Here is an 18447-nt window from a genome sequence, read left to right as displayed (position 1 = left end):
GCCAAGATGCAGATTTGGGCCAAATCCCAGGCAGAGGTCACAGATACCTTGAGAAGAGCAGAGACACCCGCACTGCTTATCTCATGGGTCCACAAAGAAATTTCCCTCACTGCCACCTTATCTCCCATGAGAGGGTGTTCCTTACCTTTACTGCCCTCACCACCACCCTTTTCTTTTTTTTACATCACCTTCTCCAGTAGATAGAGAGGGAGTGCTTATCTCTGGGGAGTCTAGAGACACATTCCTAGTAAAAGCTTAGAAAGCCCCATAAAAGAATTATCTTCACCGCCTTCCTCAGAATTAAGAATGAAACCTCGGATTCTCAACCATGCCTTGAGGGATGCAGTAAGCACTGTTCAGACTGGATAAGGAGGTTGAATCAGATGGTGCCACTGGCCAGCTGGGTGGCCTTGGGTGAATTACGTCACCCTTCTGAAATTCTGTTTCTTCCTCTGCAAAAGCCTCAGGGGATTGTAATGAGAACCCAGTGAAATGGTATCTTGTACCTGCATCTAGAGAGCGCTCAATAAAGGTTAGATGTTGACCATGTTATTATGATGGGATCAGTATCAACGTCCAGCACCGCACTTGCTAACATTTACTATGTGTCAGGTGCTCTTCCAAGCCTTTGATATGTATTAATTAATTTAACCCTCTTGACAGCCCTATGAGGGAGATCCTACCACTGTCCCTGTGCTACAGATGAAGAAACTGAGGCACAGAGAAGTGAAGTCACCAAACAAGTAGGGGAAGCTTGGATGGCCTCAGGGCTCAGATGGGGACCCAAGAACAGAAAGGTGGTACATCACACCCTGAACTCCAGTTGCAAAGGATCGCCTTGGGGTGCTGAGTGAGAAGCTCACCTTGCAGAAACACAAAACCTTAGAGTTAAAAGAAACCTACATACAACTCGATACTCTACTTGTACAGGTGAAAAAACTGGTGCTGGTGTCTGGACAGGGAAAGCAACGTGCCCAGGGCCACACAGGGACTTAGCAGCAGAATCAAACAGAGAACCAGGTCCCTTGGCTGACCAGTCCCTATGCTTTCCCTGCGTCTCAGACCCCTCCAGAGACCATAGATAGAATCTGAGAGGTTGCCAAAGTCCCTAAAATTGAGTTAAAAAATGACACCTGTGGAGTATTATTCTGAGGAAATGGCCCACGCAGTAATAACAGCAATGATAACAGTACTATAGCCAATGTTGATATTTAACAACTAGTAACTCTGTGCAAGTCCTGCTCGAAGCGCTTTATGTGTACAAACTCATTTGAGCCCCACAAGAACCCTATGAAGAGGGTGCTATTATTATCCCCATTTGTAGCTGGGGAAACTGAGGCCCAGAGAAGTTAACTTGCCCAGGATCACACGGCTGGTAAGTGGCAGAGCTGGGCTCTGCTTTACACATTCCCTCGTCTGGCATTACTGGTATTATCAGAACAGACCCTCTGGGTAATGTGTTTCTTTCTGACAATAGATTTCCAGACAATACTTAAGAGTGTCCTTCATTTCAAGACATACTTGAGGGATCCAGGTGTTGGCCTGGATCCAGCTGTTTCTTTATTGACACAGCTCTGGGAGTCAAAACAAGTCTATTTTCAGGTTATTTCAACAGACCAAGTTTCCTCCTTTCTCAAGGAATCAACCCCCTCCCTTTGCCCTACAAACCCTGGCGGGAGGGCGGCTCCAGTTCTGAATTTGGCTTCAAAGCTAAATTCCCAGCTGGGCTGAACTGGGCACAGCCTGGTTGCTCAAAGAAAGCCTTCATGGCCGAACAAAACCCAAGGCTGGGAAATGTGCCTGGTGCAAGGAGCCCGCAATTAGGCTGTGACTGGGATCGATTTATTACCCTGGGATTAGATCCTGTGTAAGGTGTTCTGCAAAGAGCTGAGCTCTGGCCAAGTTACCAGGAAAATTTCCCTCAACACACACCTGACCATACACAGATAGCAAAGCCTCTTGACAGCTGGCAGGTATGGGGGAATGTGGGGGAAGGGAAGGACTCATACTTACTGAGCCCTTGCTACATGCCAGCCCTGGGCCAAGCACTTGATAATACAATTGCATTTGTTTTCCACAATGACCCTAGGAGGGTGCTATTCTTATTCCTGTTTTACAGATAAGAATATTATGGCTTAGAGAATGGGGGTGGGGGGTGGGGGGGCACCCACCCAAGGTCAAAAAGCAAACAGGTGTCAGAGGTGGGATTTGAACCCAGGCCACTTTGGCCCACAGATAAGGTGTCACAAGAACTGAGGGGGAGTGGGGTGTTGGGGCCACAGAACGTTAAAGTCACAAACTCATGGCCCTTAGCATTCATCCATTCAATCCCCCTTTCCTACAAATGAGAATGGAGGCCCAGAGACGGGAAGTGACTTGATAAGGCCACACAGCGAGTCAGGGCTGCACTGGGACTCTCTGTCCAGTGCTCTTCCCACCTCAGTGCACCATCTCTTAATGGGGGGAGGGGACACAAAGGATGCTGTTATCTGAAGAGTGGAAGTCCTTGATTCCTGGCAGGGTGGCCAGGGTCGCAGGGCACACTTACTCAGATTCCTCCTCTTTGGTTTCCTTCAGGCTCTCGAGGAACGTCTCTTCGAGGAGGTCCAGCTCCTCCAAGGGCACTTGGAGGAGGGAGGTCATGTGGCAAATGAGGACTCGGGCCCGAGCATCGTAGCGCCCTGGAAAGAGAGAAAGAGCACGGGGTCAGTTCAGCTTCCAAGCACAGAGATGTTAACAGCAGCGCAACGGATGAAACCCAAACCCCAGATACATCCGAAGTGCACAGCCCCGAGAACCAGTCAGCTGAACAAGAAAACAGCTTCTGGGGCGGAACAGTGTGCAACTGTTACCCATATGGATCAGAAGAAAGGCGGCGTGTTCCACCAAATCAGCAAAGATCGAATTTTCACATCCCAAAGCTGTTAAGGACGTGATATCACGATCAGAAGCAAATCCAACTCCATCATGACATACAAGGCCCCTGGCCAACTCCACGACCTCACCTTCTAGAATGTTCCTGCTGCGGAGCCTTTGCACTTGTTTTGTTTCCACCACCGGGAAGGCTCATTCCCCAGATCTTCTGGGGAGGCTCCTCCCCCTCATTCAAGTCTCTGTTCAGACGCCTCCCGCTCACAGAGGCCTTCCCGACCCCCGGCCCCCATTACTCTACCCCTTCACCCTGCATTTTGTTCCACACAGAGCTTGCCCTGCTCTGACATCATATCCATTTACTCTCGTTTGTCTCTCCCCGTGAAGTATAAACTTGATAAGTATAAACTCTACACTGCTTTATCTCCAGTCCTTAGGAGAGTGCTCAGCACAAAGAATAAATGTTCAATTAATGACCTGACAGACCTGGGTACGGATACTATTTGTGTCTAACCTTGGGCAAAGCTCATCCTCGCTCAGGTGGAAGTGGAAATAGTAACAGTCATCTCACAAAGTTTTTTTTTTTTTTTTTTTGCGGTACGCGGGCCTCTCACTGCTGTGGCCTCTCCCGTTGCGGAGCACAGGCTCCGGACGCGCAGGCTCAGCGGCCATGGCTCACGGGCCCAGCCGCTCCGCGACATGTGGGATCTTCCCGGACCGGGGCACGAACCCGCGTCCCCTGCATCGGCAGGTGGACTCTCAACCACTGCGCCACCAGGGAAGCCCTCACAAAGTTTTGAGGAGAGGACTCTGGGTCCATGACGGGTCCTTAATGAATGATGCAGAACTGGCCTCCTCTGCTGGGTGTCTGCAATGCTGCATGGTAATTTTATACTAAGGTCGTAGTAGCTACGATAACCTCAGCTTCTGCAAAATAAACCAGTTCCTTCCTCTAACTAGGGTCTTTAGAGCGAGCCGTGGTCCGGAAGCACTTGCCCAGCTGCCCTCGGCCGCCAGGATGAGGACCTGTGTGTCGGGAAACAGACACCACAGGCCACGTCTTGGGGTTATTGATCAGCTAATGTCCCACAAATAAAGGAGCTCCCTCCTAGGCTCACAGACTATTGCGCGTAGGCCGTAATCGACCTGTGGCAATTGACAAGCCTTGGCCGTGGTGATTAACTGATGGCAGCTATCATCAGCCACTAATTCACACTCCATTGGTCAAGGCTGCCGTGATTCAGTTTCTGGAATACAGACTGCCAGGTGCACAGGTGATTAAAACCTCCCAAGGTATTCTCGGGCACGGGACTCTGGAATGTCAGCCTCGTGTAAGGGTCATTTCAAGGACCTTGACAGCCAGGCTGCTGGACTTGGAGCTGAGGTTCTATTTAAGGCAGGTGGTGAGTGGTAGAGGAGGGGCAGGAGTCCTGGGCTACCCAGGACAACTTGCCAGGTAGCCAACTCACTCCTCAAGGGCCAATCCATCCTGTCTCAATAAAAAGCCCAACTTGGGGTTCAGGCCAAAAGCCTGGGCATCGTTCTTGATTTATCTCGTTGCCCCTCCTCAGACATCCAATCTACCAGCTGATGGTGACAGCTGCACCTCCAAAATGTATCCTGAGTCTGACCACGGCTCCCCATCTCTGCTGCACGGCCACTGTGACTGCCATCGCTCTTCAAGGACCAGCCATTGCCCTGGTTCCTCCTGCCCCACACTCTATTTGCCACACAGCAGCTTGAAGGGTGAAGTCATAAATCTAATTGGGGTTCTCTTCCCCAACTTAAAACTCCCTAATGCACTTAGAATAAAATCCACATTTCTTCCCATGGTCTGCAAGACTGTACATTTTCCTGCCACTCTCTACCACCTCACTTTCTACTGGTCCCTGTTTTCACCAGTATTTGTCCCACCAAGAAGCCAAGCTCATTCCTGCCCCAGGGCCTTTGCACTTGTTCTAACTAGCAAGCTCCTGATCTGAGAAGGTCTGGGTGCATTCATGCCTGGAGGAAGTGGTGTAATCAAGATGACTCCTCCTCCTGCTACCTCTGCAGGAAAGGAAACCAGCATCCACGGTGCTCCTAACAAATGCTGGGCACCACTCAGGAAGCTTGCATTCCTGATTGCTAATCTTCCCAGTGGTCCTGGGAAGCTGGTATTATGATGCCTCATTTTGCACAAGAGGGAAGAACGGGTGCAGAAAGGCTAAGAAACTTCCTAAATCAGGGGTCCCCAGCCCCCAGTCCACAGACCGGTACCGGTCCGTGGCCTGTTAGGAACTGGGCCGCACAGCAGGAGGTGAGCTGTGGGCGAGGAGTGAAGCTTCATTGGCCGCTCCCATCGCTCCCTGTCGTTAGCATCACCGCCTGAACCATCTCCCCCACCCGAGTCTGCGGAAAAACTGTCTTCCACGAAACCGGTCCCTGGGGCCAAAAAGGTTGGGAACCGCTGTTCTAAAACACACAGCTGAGAGAGCCGTGGAATTTGGCTTAAAACCCAGGATGCCAAAGTTTCTGTTCATTTCACTGTGGCCGCCTTTTAAAGGCAAATCTACTTGAGGGAATTCCCTGGAGGTCCAGTGGTTAGGACTCCGAGCTCTCATTGTGGAGGGCCCAGGTTCGATCACTGGTCGGGGAACTAAAATCCCACAAGCTGAGCGGTACAGCCAAAAAAAAAAAAAAAAAAAAAAGAATAGAATAAGGCAAATCTACTCGAGTGAAGTTTTGGGATTCCAGGTCAATCCCATGTGGTCAGCTGTGAGTCCTACCTTCTGGGTGCATGGGATATGGGGGGTGCACCCACAATCCCAGGCATAGCCCTAGGCCATGGGCCAAAGGTGCACACACAGGACCCATCACCCGGCAGCCTGTTCTTTGGAAAATCTTGGTGGGGGGCGGGCTCAGGGATCTTGGCTCTGCCCCCAGGGGGCAGGAGTATGCCAGCCTCCAACTGCTGGGCAGCCCCAGCACCCACCCAGACTCCACCCTTGGAGCCCAACTGGTCCTTCTGGCCTAGGAAGAGCAAGGGACATGTCCAAAGTCACCCAGTGTGTTTGGACAGACCCGGGGTAGAACAAACACTTCTGGGCTCCTTTTCTCACCAGCATCTCAATAGAGAAGCTGATGCCCTTTGCACTTCACCATCCAACACTGTGCTGTGCATTAAAGGATGAACAGCGCCCTTGGAGCTAAACGCCAGGTGCACCCCAGGCGCTGTGACAACCACCACCACCTGCCCTGCATTCCCAAATGCACCTCCTCAGGGAGCAGTACAACCTCCATTGCCAGGCACTGAACCAGCCTCTGTTCTCACTATGGATCTGAGTTCGGGAGCCAGAATGACCTGCCTGGGGTTGAGCTTGCCTCTCCTCGGAGAGCAGCAGAATCCCAGACCTTTGGGAAGAGATCACGGCCAATCCCTTCCCTTTGGGGACTGCCCTCCAGACCAAAGGAAAAAGGAATTCAGGGGCAGAAACTTCAGCCTTTGTTGGGACACAGACTGGGGTTTGAATTTTCATCTGACTACCTACTAGCTGAATGGCTTCTGGCAAGTTTCTTGACCTCTCTGAGCCTCAGTTTCCTCATCTGTACAATGGGGGCAAGAATACCCTTTTAATCTGGCGTTTGTTGAGATACAGTGAGAAGATGCATGTGATGAGACTGGCCAGCACCTGGGATGCAGTAAGTGATCAAGAAAAGGTGGCTAATAGTACTCTTTTTATGGTAAATTGTCAAATTTGCTCTATCCTTAGATGCTAAGAAGCCAGGGCTGCTGGGGTGAGGCTGTGAGCTGCTGCTGCTGTGTCAGCACGGGGAAACTTCGTCTCGCCTTTCCCTGCGGTCCGAGGACACTCTCAGGCCATATTCATTCAACTGATTACCCAGCCTACTGCACTGCCATCCCTCGATGGACGACTTTCTTTTTTTGGCCGTGCTGCGTGCCTTGTGGGATCTTAGTTTCCCGACCAGGGACTGAACCCAGGACCTGGCACTGAAAGCACCGAGTCCTAACCACTGAACAACAAGGGAATTCCCCCAACTTTTCTAATTGTACATTTTATGTAACATTTAGAATATTTATACCCAATTTCACCCTCAATGAATTTTTTTTTCATATAAAGGAAACCACACCTTACTCTAGTCCCACGGTCCTCCCCCCATCTCCCCCATGGGCACTGGGCTGACTTACAAGTCTTCCCAGGGTCTTCACTTTGGTGGGCAGAGTGTGGCTGGAGGCACGGGACTTTTTTTTTTTTCTTTTTAAATTTAATTAATTAATTTTTGGCTGCATTGGGTCTTTGTTGCTGCGCGTGGGCTTTCTCTAGTTGTGGTGAGCGGGGGCTACTCTTTGTCACAATGTGCATACTTCTCATTGTGGTGGCTTCTCTTGTTTCGGAGCACGGGCTCTAGGCGTGCGGGCTTCAGTAGTTGTGGCACGCGGGCTCAGTAGTTGTGGCTCGCGGGCTCTAGAGCACAGGCTCAGTAGTTGTAGTGCACGGGCTTAGTCACTCTGCGGCCTGTGGGATCTTCTTGGACCAGGGATCAAACCCGTGTCCCCTGCAATGGCAGTTGGATTCTTAACCACTGCTCCACCAGGGAAGTCCCAAGGGACAGGACTTCTAAGATGCACCCTGTCTCAGGGCAGGACGTGAACTCAGATGGTTTCAGGTGTGACCCCTGCCTTTTCTCTTCACGGCTCATTTTGGGGGGACAGTTAAGGGTGTTCAACGTGGCAACGAGCTTACTTCAAGGCCGGTGGTCACGGGAGCAAAGGGGGCCCATCTGAGGCCCTCCTCCAGCTCCACCCTCTCAGCTGCTGGCAAGATTGGCCTCCTCCGGCCTCTACCACATGGGGTGCCCACGCTTCATTCTGGCCTCATCAAATCCCCTAAAGTCAGCTGTAAGGATGAGGACTTTATCATTTTATCTCCATGTAGGAAGCAGAACAGCAGTTAAGCATGGACTCTGGAACCACACTGCCTGGGTCTGAATCCTTGCTGCGTGACCTCGGGCAGGTGATTTCACTTTCTGGGCCGCAGCTGCCTCTTTTGTAAAATGAGGGACAGGAATAGCATCTACCTCCCAGGGCTGTTGAGGGGTTTAAACAAATTGTAAAGCATTTTTCTCAGGGCCTGCACACAGTAGGCACTCCATGAGCATCGGCCCTGGTTAGAACTACTCCCAGCACCTAGCAGACGGCCTGGCACACACAGTGCGGGCTCCGTTCTCATTTGCTGAATGGATGAACAGCCAGCTTCAATACTGACAGCAAGCTTTACGAACCTTGAGGATCCTGATGAAGAACCTAGCCACCAGCTGACAACGCGTTCCACCACGACCAACGACCAACCTCTCAAACCTTTCTGGGGAGGTAGGGTTTGCAACTCAGTAATAAAGACCAGGTCAGAAAGTAGAAACAAGTTTGCGGTGAAGCTTGTTATATCTCATGTGGCTGCATGTCGTCGGGTTCCATGGCCTGGAGTCAATGTTATCTTTGGATTCAGGGTACAGAGGGCAAGAACCATGCTTCAGCTTAAGTGTCCTGCGCACGTTCACCATGAGACTCACTGCCTTAAACGGAATTTGAAACTTACTTGGAAATGCCACCTCGGGTTACTTAACCTCCTGAGCCTAATTTCTTACCAGTGGGGATGACAGTATCTACTCTAGCAGTTGATTTGAGGATTATATATGATGCAATAATTCACCATCTGTGTACAGGACCTAGGAGAGCAACTAGGTAACTTATAAAGATTACCAACTACAAATAAACCAGCCCCACCTGAGACGGCCGAATTTGGGGTCCTGAACCCACGGTTCTCAACCAGGGATGTTTTTGCCCCCCGAGGATATCTGGCAAAGCATGGAGACATTTCTGGTTATCACAACTCAGGAAGTGCTACTGGCATCTAGTGAGTAGAGGCCAGGGATTCAGCTAAATCTCCTACATGGCACGGGGTGGTCCCACAACAAAGAATTATCCAGTCCCAAATGTCAATAGTACCACAGTTGTGAAACCCAGTCTCGAGTTGGCTCAGATGTAGTTTAACCTTCAACATATAAAAGGCTTATTTTTTCCAGTTGTGTGGGCAAGAAGCTTCATGGGTTGTTACTGGATGAGAAGGAAATGATTAGCACGCATAAAAAATTCCACCCAGCTGCCAAGATGGCATTGTTTTGTGACTAAGATCCCAATATTGTCAGTATGGGTCAACCTTCCAGGAAGTTCAGAGACGTGCGGCTTTTTGTGTTGATGTCTTGGGCTGATTCCATGATTAATCACCCTGTGTCACACCCAGAGAGAAATGCAGTAGCACAGAGAGCCTTCTGTGCTGTGTGTCCTACCCCATCAGTCTCTGTAGAAAAAAGATGTTTTAACCCTCAAGTTCAGACGAACCACCTTGCTAGTATCTGAGCTTGTGCTCTAAGGAAAGGACATCCATCCTTCTTTCTATCCATCCAACCTTCTATCCATTTATCCATCCGTCCCTCCATCCCTTCATCCATTCCTCCATCCCTTCATCCATCCACCCATTCACCCAACAAGTACTAAATGTCCGCCACGTGTCCATCAGTGTTGCAGACACTGGGATATGATGGTGAACAAGCCAGACAAGGGCCCTACTCTCATGGAGCTTATGGGAAAGGCCTTGAACAACCGGCCCAACTATGACACTGACCTTCTCCTTACAAGATCCTTGACTGTGTTCTTAAGACCAAAGACAGTTTTGTTTTGCTCTGAAGTAGCATCTGGCTCTTGCCTCTCATTTGTATTTGAAATTGAAGTTCAGAGAAGTTAAGTGACTTGATCAAGGTCACACAATGAGAGTCTGAGAGACAGGATGACAGTCCAGGTTTTCTGGTTCCCAGGGATTTCCCGTTTCACCACCCCCACCACCATGCCCCAGTGGCACTCATGGCCTGCTTCCCGCATGCCAGCTCTGTTCTGAGCGCTTTACCTGGGTTATTTCATTTAATCCTCACCGCTGCCCTATAAGGTAAAAAGTACTGTTTGTTCCCATTTAACACCTGAGAAAACCGAGACACAGAGACATTCAGGACCTCGCCAAAGTAGAGCTTGCATCTTAACACCAGGCAGCCTGATCCCCAGATGCACCCAGTTCTTGGTCCCTGGTTCTTCATTAATACGGACAGAGTTGGACATGACAACTGTAGCCACTCCCACTCGGGGCCTCCTTTTCTCATCTACAGGCGGACCTCGTTTTACTGCTCTTTGCCTTGTCTGTGGCAACCCTGCATTCAGCAGGTCCATCAGTGCCATTTTTCCAACAGCATTTTTAAATTAATGTATGTCCATTGTTTTTTTAGACACAGCGTTACTGCACACTTAACAGACTACAGTATAGTGTAAATATAACTTTTATATGCCCTGAGAAACCAAAAATATTCACGTGACTGGCTTTACTGCGGTGGTCTGGAACGGAACCCGCAATATCTCCGAGGTCTGCGTCTGATGAGAGGGTCGTCTAGATGGTTTGAGGGGCCACCTACCTCTGACCTCTGGGGAACTTTTGAGCCCTAGCACCCACTCCCACTGGGGTCCCGGCGTGCCAGTGAAGCTCCTCCTGTTCGTAGATGCCGGCATCTGGTGGGGCTTTGAGATAAACCAAAGGCACCCCCCAGATGTTGTCAGAGACTGGTATTCTTTAGCTACGAGGTACTACTATATTCCCGTGGGGATGCTGCCACAGTCCTCAACCCCTGTGGGTAAAATCTGCTAAGGTTTTTGTTGATAGCACTTGTTTTAGAATGTCCAGCTCTGCCACTTACCAGCTTAGGCCAGTTACTTCACCTCTCTGGGCCTCAGTTTGCTCGTCTGGAAAGTGGGAGTGTCTACATGAAAGGATGGCTATGAGGATGATGTGAAACAATGCCTGACAAGGGTCAGGTACCATGACCAGCGTTAACAGGTGCTTCATAAGTGGTGGTTATTCTCAAGAGACATTTCAAAGGCAATGCCGGTTTAGAGGCTGCCTATGAGAACACCCCTGGGAGGGAATGAAGTACCAGGTGATGACATTAGACAGGCTGTTTCAAACCCGCTCCAATTATTCTGTGAGAGCCAGGCCAAGGTCACCCACAGCAAAGGGGGTAAGTTAAAGTGTCCTGGGTGCTCCTGGGAGCTCAGGAGGGCTTGTGATTGGCAGGCGGGGGCAGGAAGCAGGCTAGGATGAACGTGGCTCGCTGGGCTTGTGGCCCAGCTCTATTGGCTTCCCTTTCCTTTCTTTTTTTTTTTTTTTTTTTTGAGGCCGACACAGGAGTGCTGGGGCAGCTTCTTCTCCCCCGTGACAAAGCCGTGGGGCAGAGCGCTGGCCTGGAGGCCGGAGACCTGGTTCTGACCACCAGGCCACCTCTGCCACTGTGTGCTTCCGGGAAAGCCCCTTCCCCTCTCTGGCCTCAACCTCTCCACCTGGAAATATGGGTGTCCCATCCAAGATGACCTTGACCTGCAAAATGGGAACAACGACCTCCAACACCCCTCAGGGGGCTGAGAGGGCTCCGTGCCTGTAGAGCCCTTGGCGGCACGCTGGGCACCCAGCAAGCGCTCAAGAACTGGTGCTTTGCTGTTCCCGTGATTATCACGTGAGGGTGTGTGTGCTGATGGGCTGCCTTCCTTTCCTGAGCCTCAGACCTCCGCACAAACCTACCCCTCACTCCAACAGCGTCCAGGACGATCAGATATTGTTATTCTTCCCTTACTTCCGTTTGGAAAAAACACAAGTGATACAGCTGAGGATTTTCAGACCAACTGCACCACATCCTCAGACCACAACTCAGCCACGTGGCCTCACCGGCCAAAGAGAAGTGTTACTTCAGGTCGTGCCCGCCTGAAAGCAGGGACTGGGCCAGATCACCCTTGGGCTCTCCTCTGGCTCTGAGATATGGAGTGAAAGCGTTCTGTGCGGCTAGACTAGGGCCAAAAATATATAGTGGGGTTTGAGCCTTAGAGCTGCACTTCTCAGACTATAAACTCCATGGGAACAGCCTGGGATCTCGTGTAGGTGGAGAACCCGCTCAGCTCCGGCCCCCGTGACCCTCCTCCGAGCATTCTTTCCAGCCAGGCCTCCTGCACACGCTGTTTCTGCTCCTGACATTCTGTTCTTCCTCCTCTTCTTACCCCTCCAGTCCCGCACGAGCCCGGGTTCCGGTGGGGAGTGGGTGGGACTTCCTTCCTACACAGTGTAGACGTGGTTGGGATTTCATTTTCAATTCTGTGCTCCTTCTGTTTGCCAGCAGAACAGACCTCAGAGGGCAGGACCCAGACTCCAGAGCCACTCAGAAGGTGGAACCACAGGGCACTGTGCGGAATCAATAGAACCGCTAAGAAGCACCACCCGGCGCTTGGCATGAATGGAGAGCTTCCGGCTCCCCAGCTCTACTGGCTTCCCTTTCCTTTCTTTTTATTTATTTATTTATTTATTTTTGCGGTACGCGGGCCTCTCACTGCTGTGGCCTCTCCCGTTGCGGAGCAGAGGCTCCGGACGCGCAGGCTCAGCGGCCATGGCTCATGGGCCCAGCCGCTCCGCGGCATGTGGGATCTTCCCGGACCGGGGCACGAACCCGTGTCCCCTGCATCGGCAGGCGGACTCTCAACCACTGCGCCACCAGGGAAGCCCCCTTTCCTTTCTTGCACCAAAAAGGCCACTGGGGACGGGACCGCAGGGGCAACACCTACCACTGGCTTCACTGGCTGAGGTGCAGATACGTGCCCCACAACTTATGAAATCAACTCACCATCCTTGAGTGAGAAGCTCAGAAGGTCCTGAGGGAAGAGTAACAGGAATTAGCAATAGGTTGATTTGTAACCAGCCTGCTCACTTGACAAATGTTTATTGACCCTTAAAAAGTGGGAGAACAAGGCAGACAAAATACCTCCGCCGTACATTCGAGGGGCGAGCCAGACAAACAAGTAAGCAGATAACTGAATAAATGCGTGAGAATTTCAGGGAGTCAGATGAAGGAGGGGAAGGGCTGTTTTAAATCTGCTCTCTTGACCCACCGATAGCCTGTGTCAAGCTTCTGCCTGCTTCAAATGCATACAGAGCAGGTAAGTGACATGCCCAAGGGCACACAGCAAAGCTGCTACTTCCAAAAGGAGGCACCACAGCTTAGCAGTCAGGAGCACGGGCTCTGGAGTAAGACTGCCAAGGTTCAAATCAGCTGTGTGACCTTGAGCAAGTTACCTAACGGCTCTGTGCCTCCATTTATCATCCTACCTAATAAAATTGCTTTGAGAATTAAATGAGTTCATATTAGTAAGGTATTAGCATATAATAAGTACTGTTTAAGTAATAAATCGATAGTAAATATTCAATAATGATAATTCAACATTAGCTATGATCATCATCATCATATGAAATTATGATGCAATATTTAATCTTTCAATTCCCCCCATGCCACTAGAAGCGATATTCAGGCTGACTTTGAGAGGAAATTATCTGTTCTACTTTCCCTGGCAGCCACCACCTGGGCGGTGGGTGTACCTGAGTGATCACCAGTGGGTCGTCCTTCAAGATGGGGTCCTTCAATAAAATCTGAGCAAACGTGTCTGCTCCTTCGCCTCCCAGGCCGCTGGCAAAAGCAGTCATGGTTGGCAAGACAGCTTCGGACAAGTCCAGCCACTTCACCAGGCCAGCCACAAAGTCCGTGCAGAAGGATCTGAAAGACAGACGCAGCTGAGATCCTGGACCGTGCATCTCACGATATGAGCTGTGTGCAGGGATGTGAAGACCTGGCACTTAAAAAAACCACGGCGACTGTGGCCCAGGGAATACAGAAGAGCCAAAACCTGATTTCAGGTGTGTGGACTTGGGCTTCTTCCTCCACCAAAACTTTGACCACAGGGCTGGTAAACCACACGAACGGGGCTAACGAGCAGTTACTGACCATACGCCCTGAGGCCGGCCTGCCCTGGGGCTGTGGAATCAAAAATGAGCAAGATGGGCCTTGGATGAGAAGCTCGCAGCGGGGTGGAGACTTGGACGGAACTAACTGATCCAGGGCCATGGGATATGCTAGGACAGAGGCAGGAATCAAGCCCCGATGAGTCGAGACGGAGCCCCAAATCCACCTGTGAGGTGAGAGGCAGTGACCAGAAAAGGTTCCCACACATGGAGATTGGCTGCTGTTGGGAACGGCCACGGACATGCTTTCTGGAGACATGCTGGCTGCTGTAGAAGTGGGTAAAGTGCAGAGAAGTCTGTCCTCCAGCCGCGCCCACCGCCGCCATGGGGGCTCTGTCCACAGCAGTCATTTGAGGGGGTCCCTGGGTGGGGGATGGATGGGGTGCTCCAGGAGAGAAGGGACCCCAGGAGCTACAGGAAACACATGGCATCTTGGGGACCCCAGAAGAGTCCACACAAGGCTTTGATTCCAAGCCACCACTGGGATGCGGGAAAGGGAATTAGATCAGAGGGGATTAGACCAGTGCAGAGAAGAGGCTTCCCAGAGACAAGCAGAGCTCCCTGGTAGAGAGGGTGACCTCAGGAAGCTCCCCGCTTGCACCGCCCGGCTCCGGTTCCCGTGGATCCCAGGCAGCCCACCCAACCCACTCTTTAGAGCTGCTGCTGCCAAAGCCCAAGTAGAGAGATCTCTGCAGGCCGGGCCTGTGACAGGAGCAGTGCAGGACTCGGGTTCAAATGCTGGCCCTACCACTGTTTTGGTCCAGGTCCCCGGGAAGCAGCTCTGAAATGATTACTGGGGATTCTGTTGGGGTCAACGTCTGTGAATGGGCAGGGAGGATGGAGGACTGGGCAGGGAGATCCAGTCGCAACGGAAGCCTCAGCTGACCCTGTGGGGAGATCTGAAGATGGGGTGACGCTTGAGAACTGCCCCCAGTGGGGCAACAGGGCTGGGCCTTTATACCCTTATTTCAGACAGTCATCAGACAAAGGCTGCCCCAGGAAGGCGGCAGAACCTTGGGTGAAGTGGCTCTCTTCAGCTGAGGCAGACCCAGGCTGTGCCGGAAAGCCCTCTCAGTAGCTGGGGGAACGTCCTTCACTCCTTTTTTTTTTTTTTTGGCCATGCCACGGGGCATGAGGGATCTTAGTTCCCTGACCAGGGATCAAACCTGCACCCCCTGCCATAGAAGCGTGGAGTCTTAAACACTGGAGCGCCAGGGAAGTCCCAGGAAAGTCCTTCACTCCTGAAGGACATCTGAGCGAGTAACTCGACCTCTCTGTGCCTCAGTTTCCTTATCTGCAAATGGGTCTAAGAAACCAACTTCATAAAATTGTTTGAGGATTAAATGAGATGATACATGTAAAGCAGCCCGAGCAGGGCTTGGCATGCAGTAGATACTCAACTAATGTTAGTTAGCATCACTATTTTATTTACAAGGTGACCAAGAGAGGCAGTGGAGAAGAGGGTTGAGCCGGGCTCTAATGTCTGACCCCTCGGGGGAGTCCTGGCTCCCTCGGTGACTGGCTTCATGCCCTACTTCACCTCTCTTAGTTTTACTCTCCTCTGCTGTAAAATGAGGATGATAATAGGGCCTGTCTCATAGATTGGCTGGAAAGATTAACTGACATGATAATAGTGCCTGATAACCCTCAATAAATGTTAGCTACTGCTGTAACAATTACTGTAACTTACCCCGCTACAATTACTGGGATTACCCTGGGATGATGTGTGAGTGTATATGCAGGGAGGGATGACTAAGTGAATTGAGCATTACTTCGGGGTAAACATATACGTAGTGTCGAGGGCAGCGGCACGGCCTGGCCCCGTGTCCATGAAGGAAGTCCTGGATGTAGAGAAGCATCTCATAACAAGAGTGGAGGGGTGAAGAGCACGAACTCCAGCTCAAATCCCAGCTGTGCCACAAGCTGTGTGATCTTGGACAAGTTACTTAGCCTCTCTGTGCCTCTGTTTCTTTACCTGTAAAACGGTGGCGATAACGATGAAACCTATTGCATAGGGTTGTTGAAAGCTAAGTTAACATTTGTCATGTGCTTAGAGCAAAACCTGGCACATATAAAGCCCTATATAGGTGTTTCTTTAAATGAACAAATGAATTAATAAACATATATGTAAAGTGCCAGGACAGCAATCTATGAAATAAGAAATAGCACTGTAGAACGGCAGGGCCTTGGTAAATGCTTCTAACGTGACTGGTGATCTAGCTGAACCACATAAAAATCAGTAGCAATGATGATAATAAATGGTGATCACAGAGCAACTATCTGTCAGTCCCTGTACTCAGTGCTTCATACATACGGACTCATTTACTTCTCATTACAGCCCCATGAGGGAGGGAGGTACTATTTTTACCCCCATTCTAGAGATAAAGACACCCGGAACCAGAAAGGTGTTTTTTTGTTAGTTTACTTTGTTTTTTGGCCATGCCACATGGCTTGTGGGATCTTAGGTCACTCAGCAGTGAAATCGCGGAGTCCTAACCACTGGACTGCCAGGGTATTCCCCAGAGAGGTTAAGTGACAGCTCCAGGGTCCAGGGTTCTCTCTGACTCCAGAGGCCATGCTTCACCACTGCAGAGATTGTCCCTCTCCAGCAATCACATTCCTTGGCACCCACCGAGTGCTGGGCACCGGCTAGGCTGGTGCATCCCTCCCCTCTCATCCTTGCCATGTCTTGAGACGGAGCCCCTGGGCTATGGAGGTTAAACACCATATCAAGGGTCTCCTGGCTGGGAAAGGGCAAAGCCTCATCTGGAATCCAGGTTCCCGACTCCTAGTCCAAAGCTCCTCCTATTCACTAGGGGCTGGAAAACTACACCAGGGGGCTGCAGCCCCTTTTTTTTTTTTGAAACTAAGTTTTATTGGAACACAGCACGCCCATTCCTTTACATGCTGTCTCCCGGCTGCTTTTAGCCTACATGCAACAGCAAAGCTGGGTGACTGCAACAGAGACCACAGGGTTTGCAAGCCTGAAATATCTAGACCTTCACGGACAAAGCTTACTGACCCCTGCTCTACACCATTAATATCTCCATGTTTAATAAACAGAGTTCATTGTAAGGAACAGCGTCTGTGACGCTTACAGCATGGAAGAGAGATAAATATTTTAAAGGCTTGCTTTTATGCCCCATGTGGACATAAACACAGAATGTTTTCTAAAGATTACTGAAACCAACAGCATATCTGGGATTTACAACCCAGATTGAGGTTGGTTTTAAAATGTGTTTTGGGCCTTAAGAAGACTGAGATCAACCAAGCGGAAAGAGGTGGCATAGAGCATTGTAACTTTCAGGAAGGAAATTGCCCCCAAGGCAGATGCTTCCCGCTCAGCCACATGTGCTTAAGACCATACTTGGATTTTGTGGGGGACACAGAACAACTTCTCCACGTGCCCTCCCAGGGGGTGCCCAGCACAGGCCTGGCACACAGTTCAGGTTCATAAATATTTGTTTATGTGAACAAAGTATGCAGAACTCTTCCCCCACCTATCTACCAGCTTATCAGGTAGGGATTTATCAGATCTGAGAAGCTTCTGGAAAGACAGAGCTTCCCATGCATGGCACAGGTATGGGCTAGAGCAGGGAGAGAGTTGGACCCTTGCAGGAGATGGGACCCTGGCTTGCTTGGGAACAGAACATCCAACGAGATATATTCTAACCTCTAGATAGAGAACGTGGTTTCATTATTAATAATGAGAACATCCAACGTTTGTTTGGCAGTAGCTCTGTGCCGGGCTCTGCAGGGGCCATCAACACATTCCTTCCTCAGGATCACCCTCTCTGATGGATGGCCATTTCTCAGCAGCAGTGATTCCCCAGCCCCTTCTTCCTGACCAGTAGAAGCCCCCTCCCATGACGGAGACAGAGTATGTCAAGTGTCTTTATTTTTTTCCCTGCCTCCCTTGCAGGTGAGGCGAGAGCATTTGACTAGACCTAGCCAATGACACAAAAGGGGAAGCCTTCTCAGGGTATCCCGGGAAAGAGTTCCTCCCTGATGAGAGACTTGAAGAGAATCCCTGTCCTCCTCTTCCCTGGGCCTTCCTTCCTCGGCCTTGGGTCTTGTTCTGTGATGTATGGCACTACAGCAGCCATTTTATGATCAGGAGGGGGAGGCTAAGAGAACTGCACAAAAGCCAACCCAAAGGCTTTTCGAGGTGCTGTATCAATGCTGGAACTCTCTTCCTTTTGATTTCTTGTTAAGTGAAAAAAACAAATCTCTTATTGTTTATTTATTTTTAGATTTTAAAATTTGTTTCACATCTTTATTGGAATATAAATGCTTTACAATGTTGTGTTAATTTCTACTGTACAACAAAGTGAATCAGTTATATGTATACATATATCCCCATATCCCTTCCCTCTTGAACCTCCTTCCCACCCTCCCTATCCCATCCCTCTAGGTCATCACAAAGCTTTGTGTTGATCTCCCTGTGCTATGCAGCAGCTTCCCACTAGCCATCCATTATACATTTGGTAGTATATATATGTCAATGCTACTCTCTCACTTCATCCCAGCTCCTCCTTCCCACCCTGTGCCCTCTAGTCTGTTCTCTATGTCTGCCTCTTTATTCCTGCCCTGCCACTAGGTTCATCAGTACCACTTTTTAAAATTCCATATATATGCATCAGCATACGGT

At 50.3% G+C, this 18447-nt stretch overlaps 1 protein-coding gene across 4 annotated transcripts in view; it reads right to left on the bottom strand.

Moving 5' to 3' along the window:
* Positions 1-18447, bottom strand: part of TMCO4 (transmembrane and coiled-coil domains 4) — a 96772-nt gene that overhangs the window by 56124 nt on the left and 22201 nt on the right. For all 4 annotated transcript variants that reach the window (XM_082678788.1, XM_082678786.1, XM_082678789.1 and 1 more), the window contains 3 exons: positions 13377-13551; positions 12628-12655; positions 2549-2681 (listed from right to left, as the gene is read on the bottom strand). In XM_082678788.1, coding sequence (XP_082534914.1) covers positions 2549-2681; positions 12628-12655; positions 13377-13551 — 336 coding nt within the window. The remainder of the gene's footprint in view (positions 1-2548; positions 2682-12627; positions 12656-13376; positions 13552-18447) is intronic.

The sequence above is a fragment of the Grampus griseus genome (assembly GCF_964374135.1).
Source record: "Grampus griseus genome assembly, chromosome: 1".
NCBI lineage: Eukaryota > Metazoa > Chordata > Mammalia > Artiodactyla > Delphinidae > Grampus > Grampus griseus.
The sequence above is the reverse complement of the archived record's forward strand: the minus strand, read 5'-3'. Positions and strand labels throughout refer to the sequence as shown.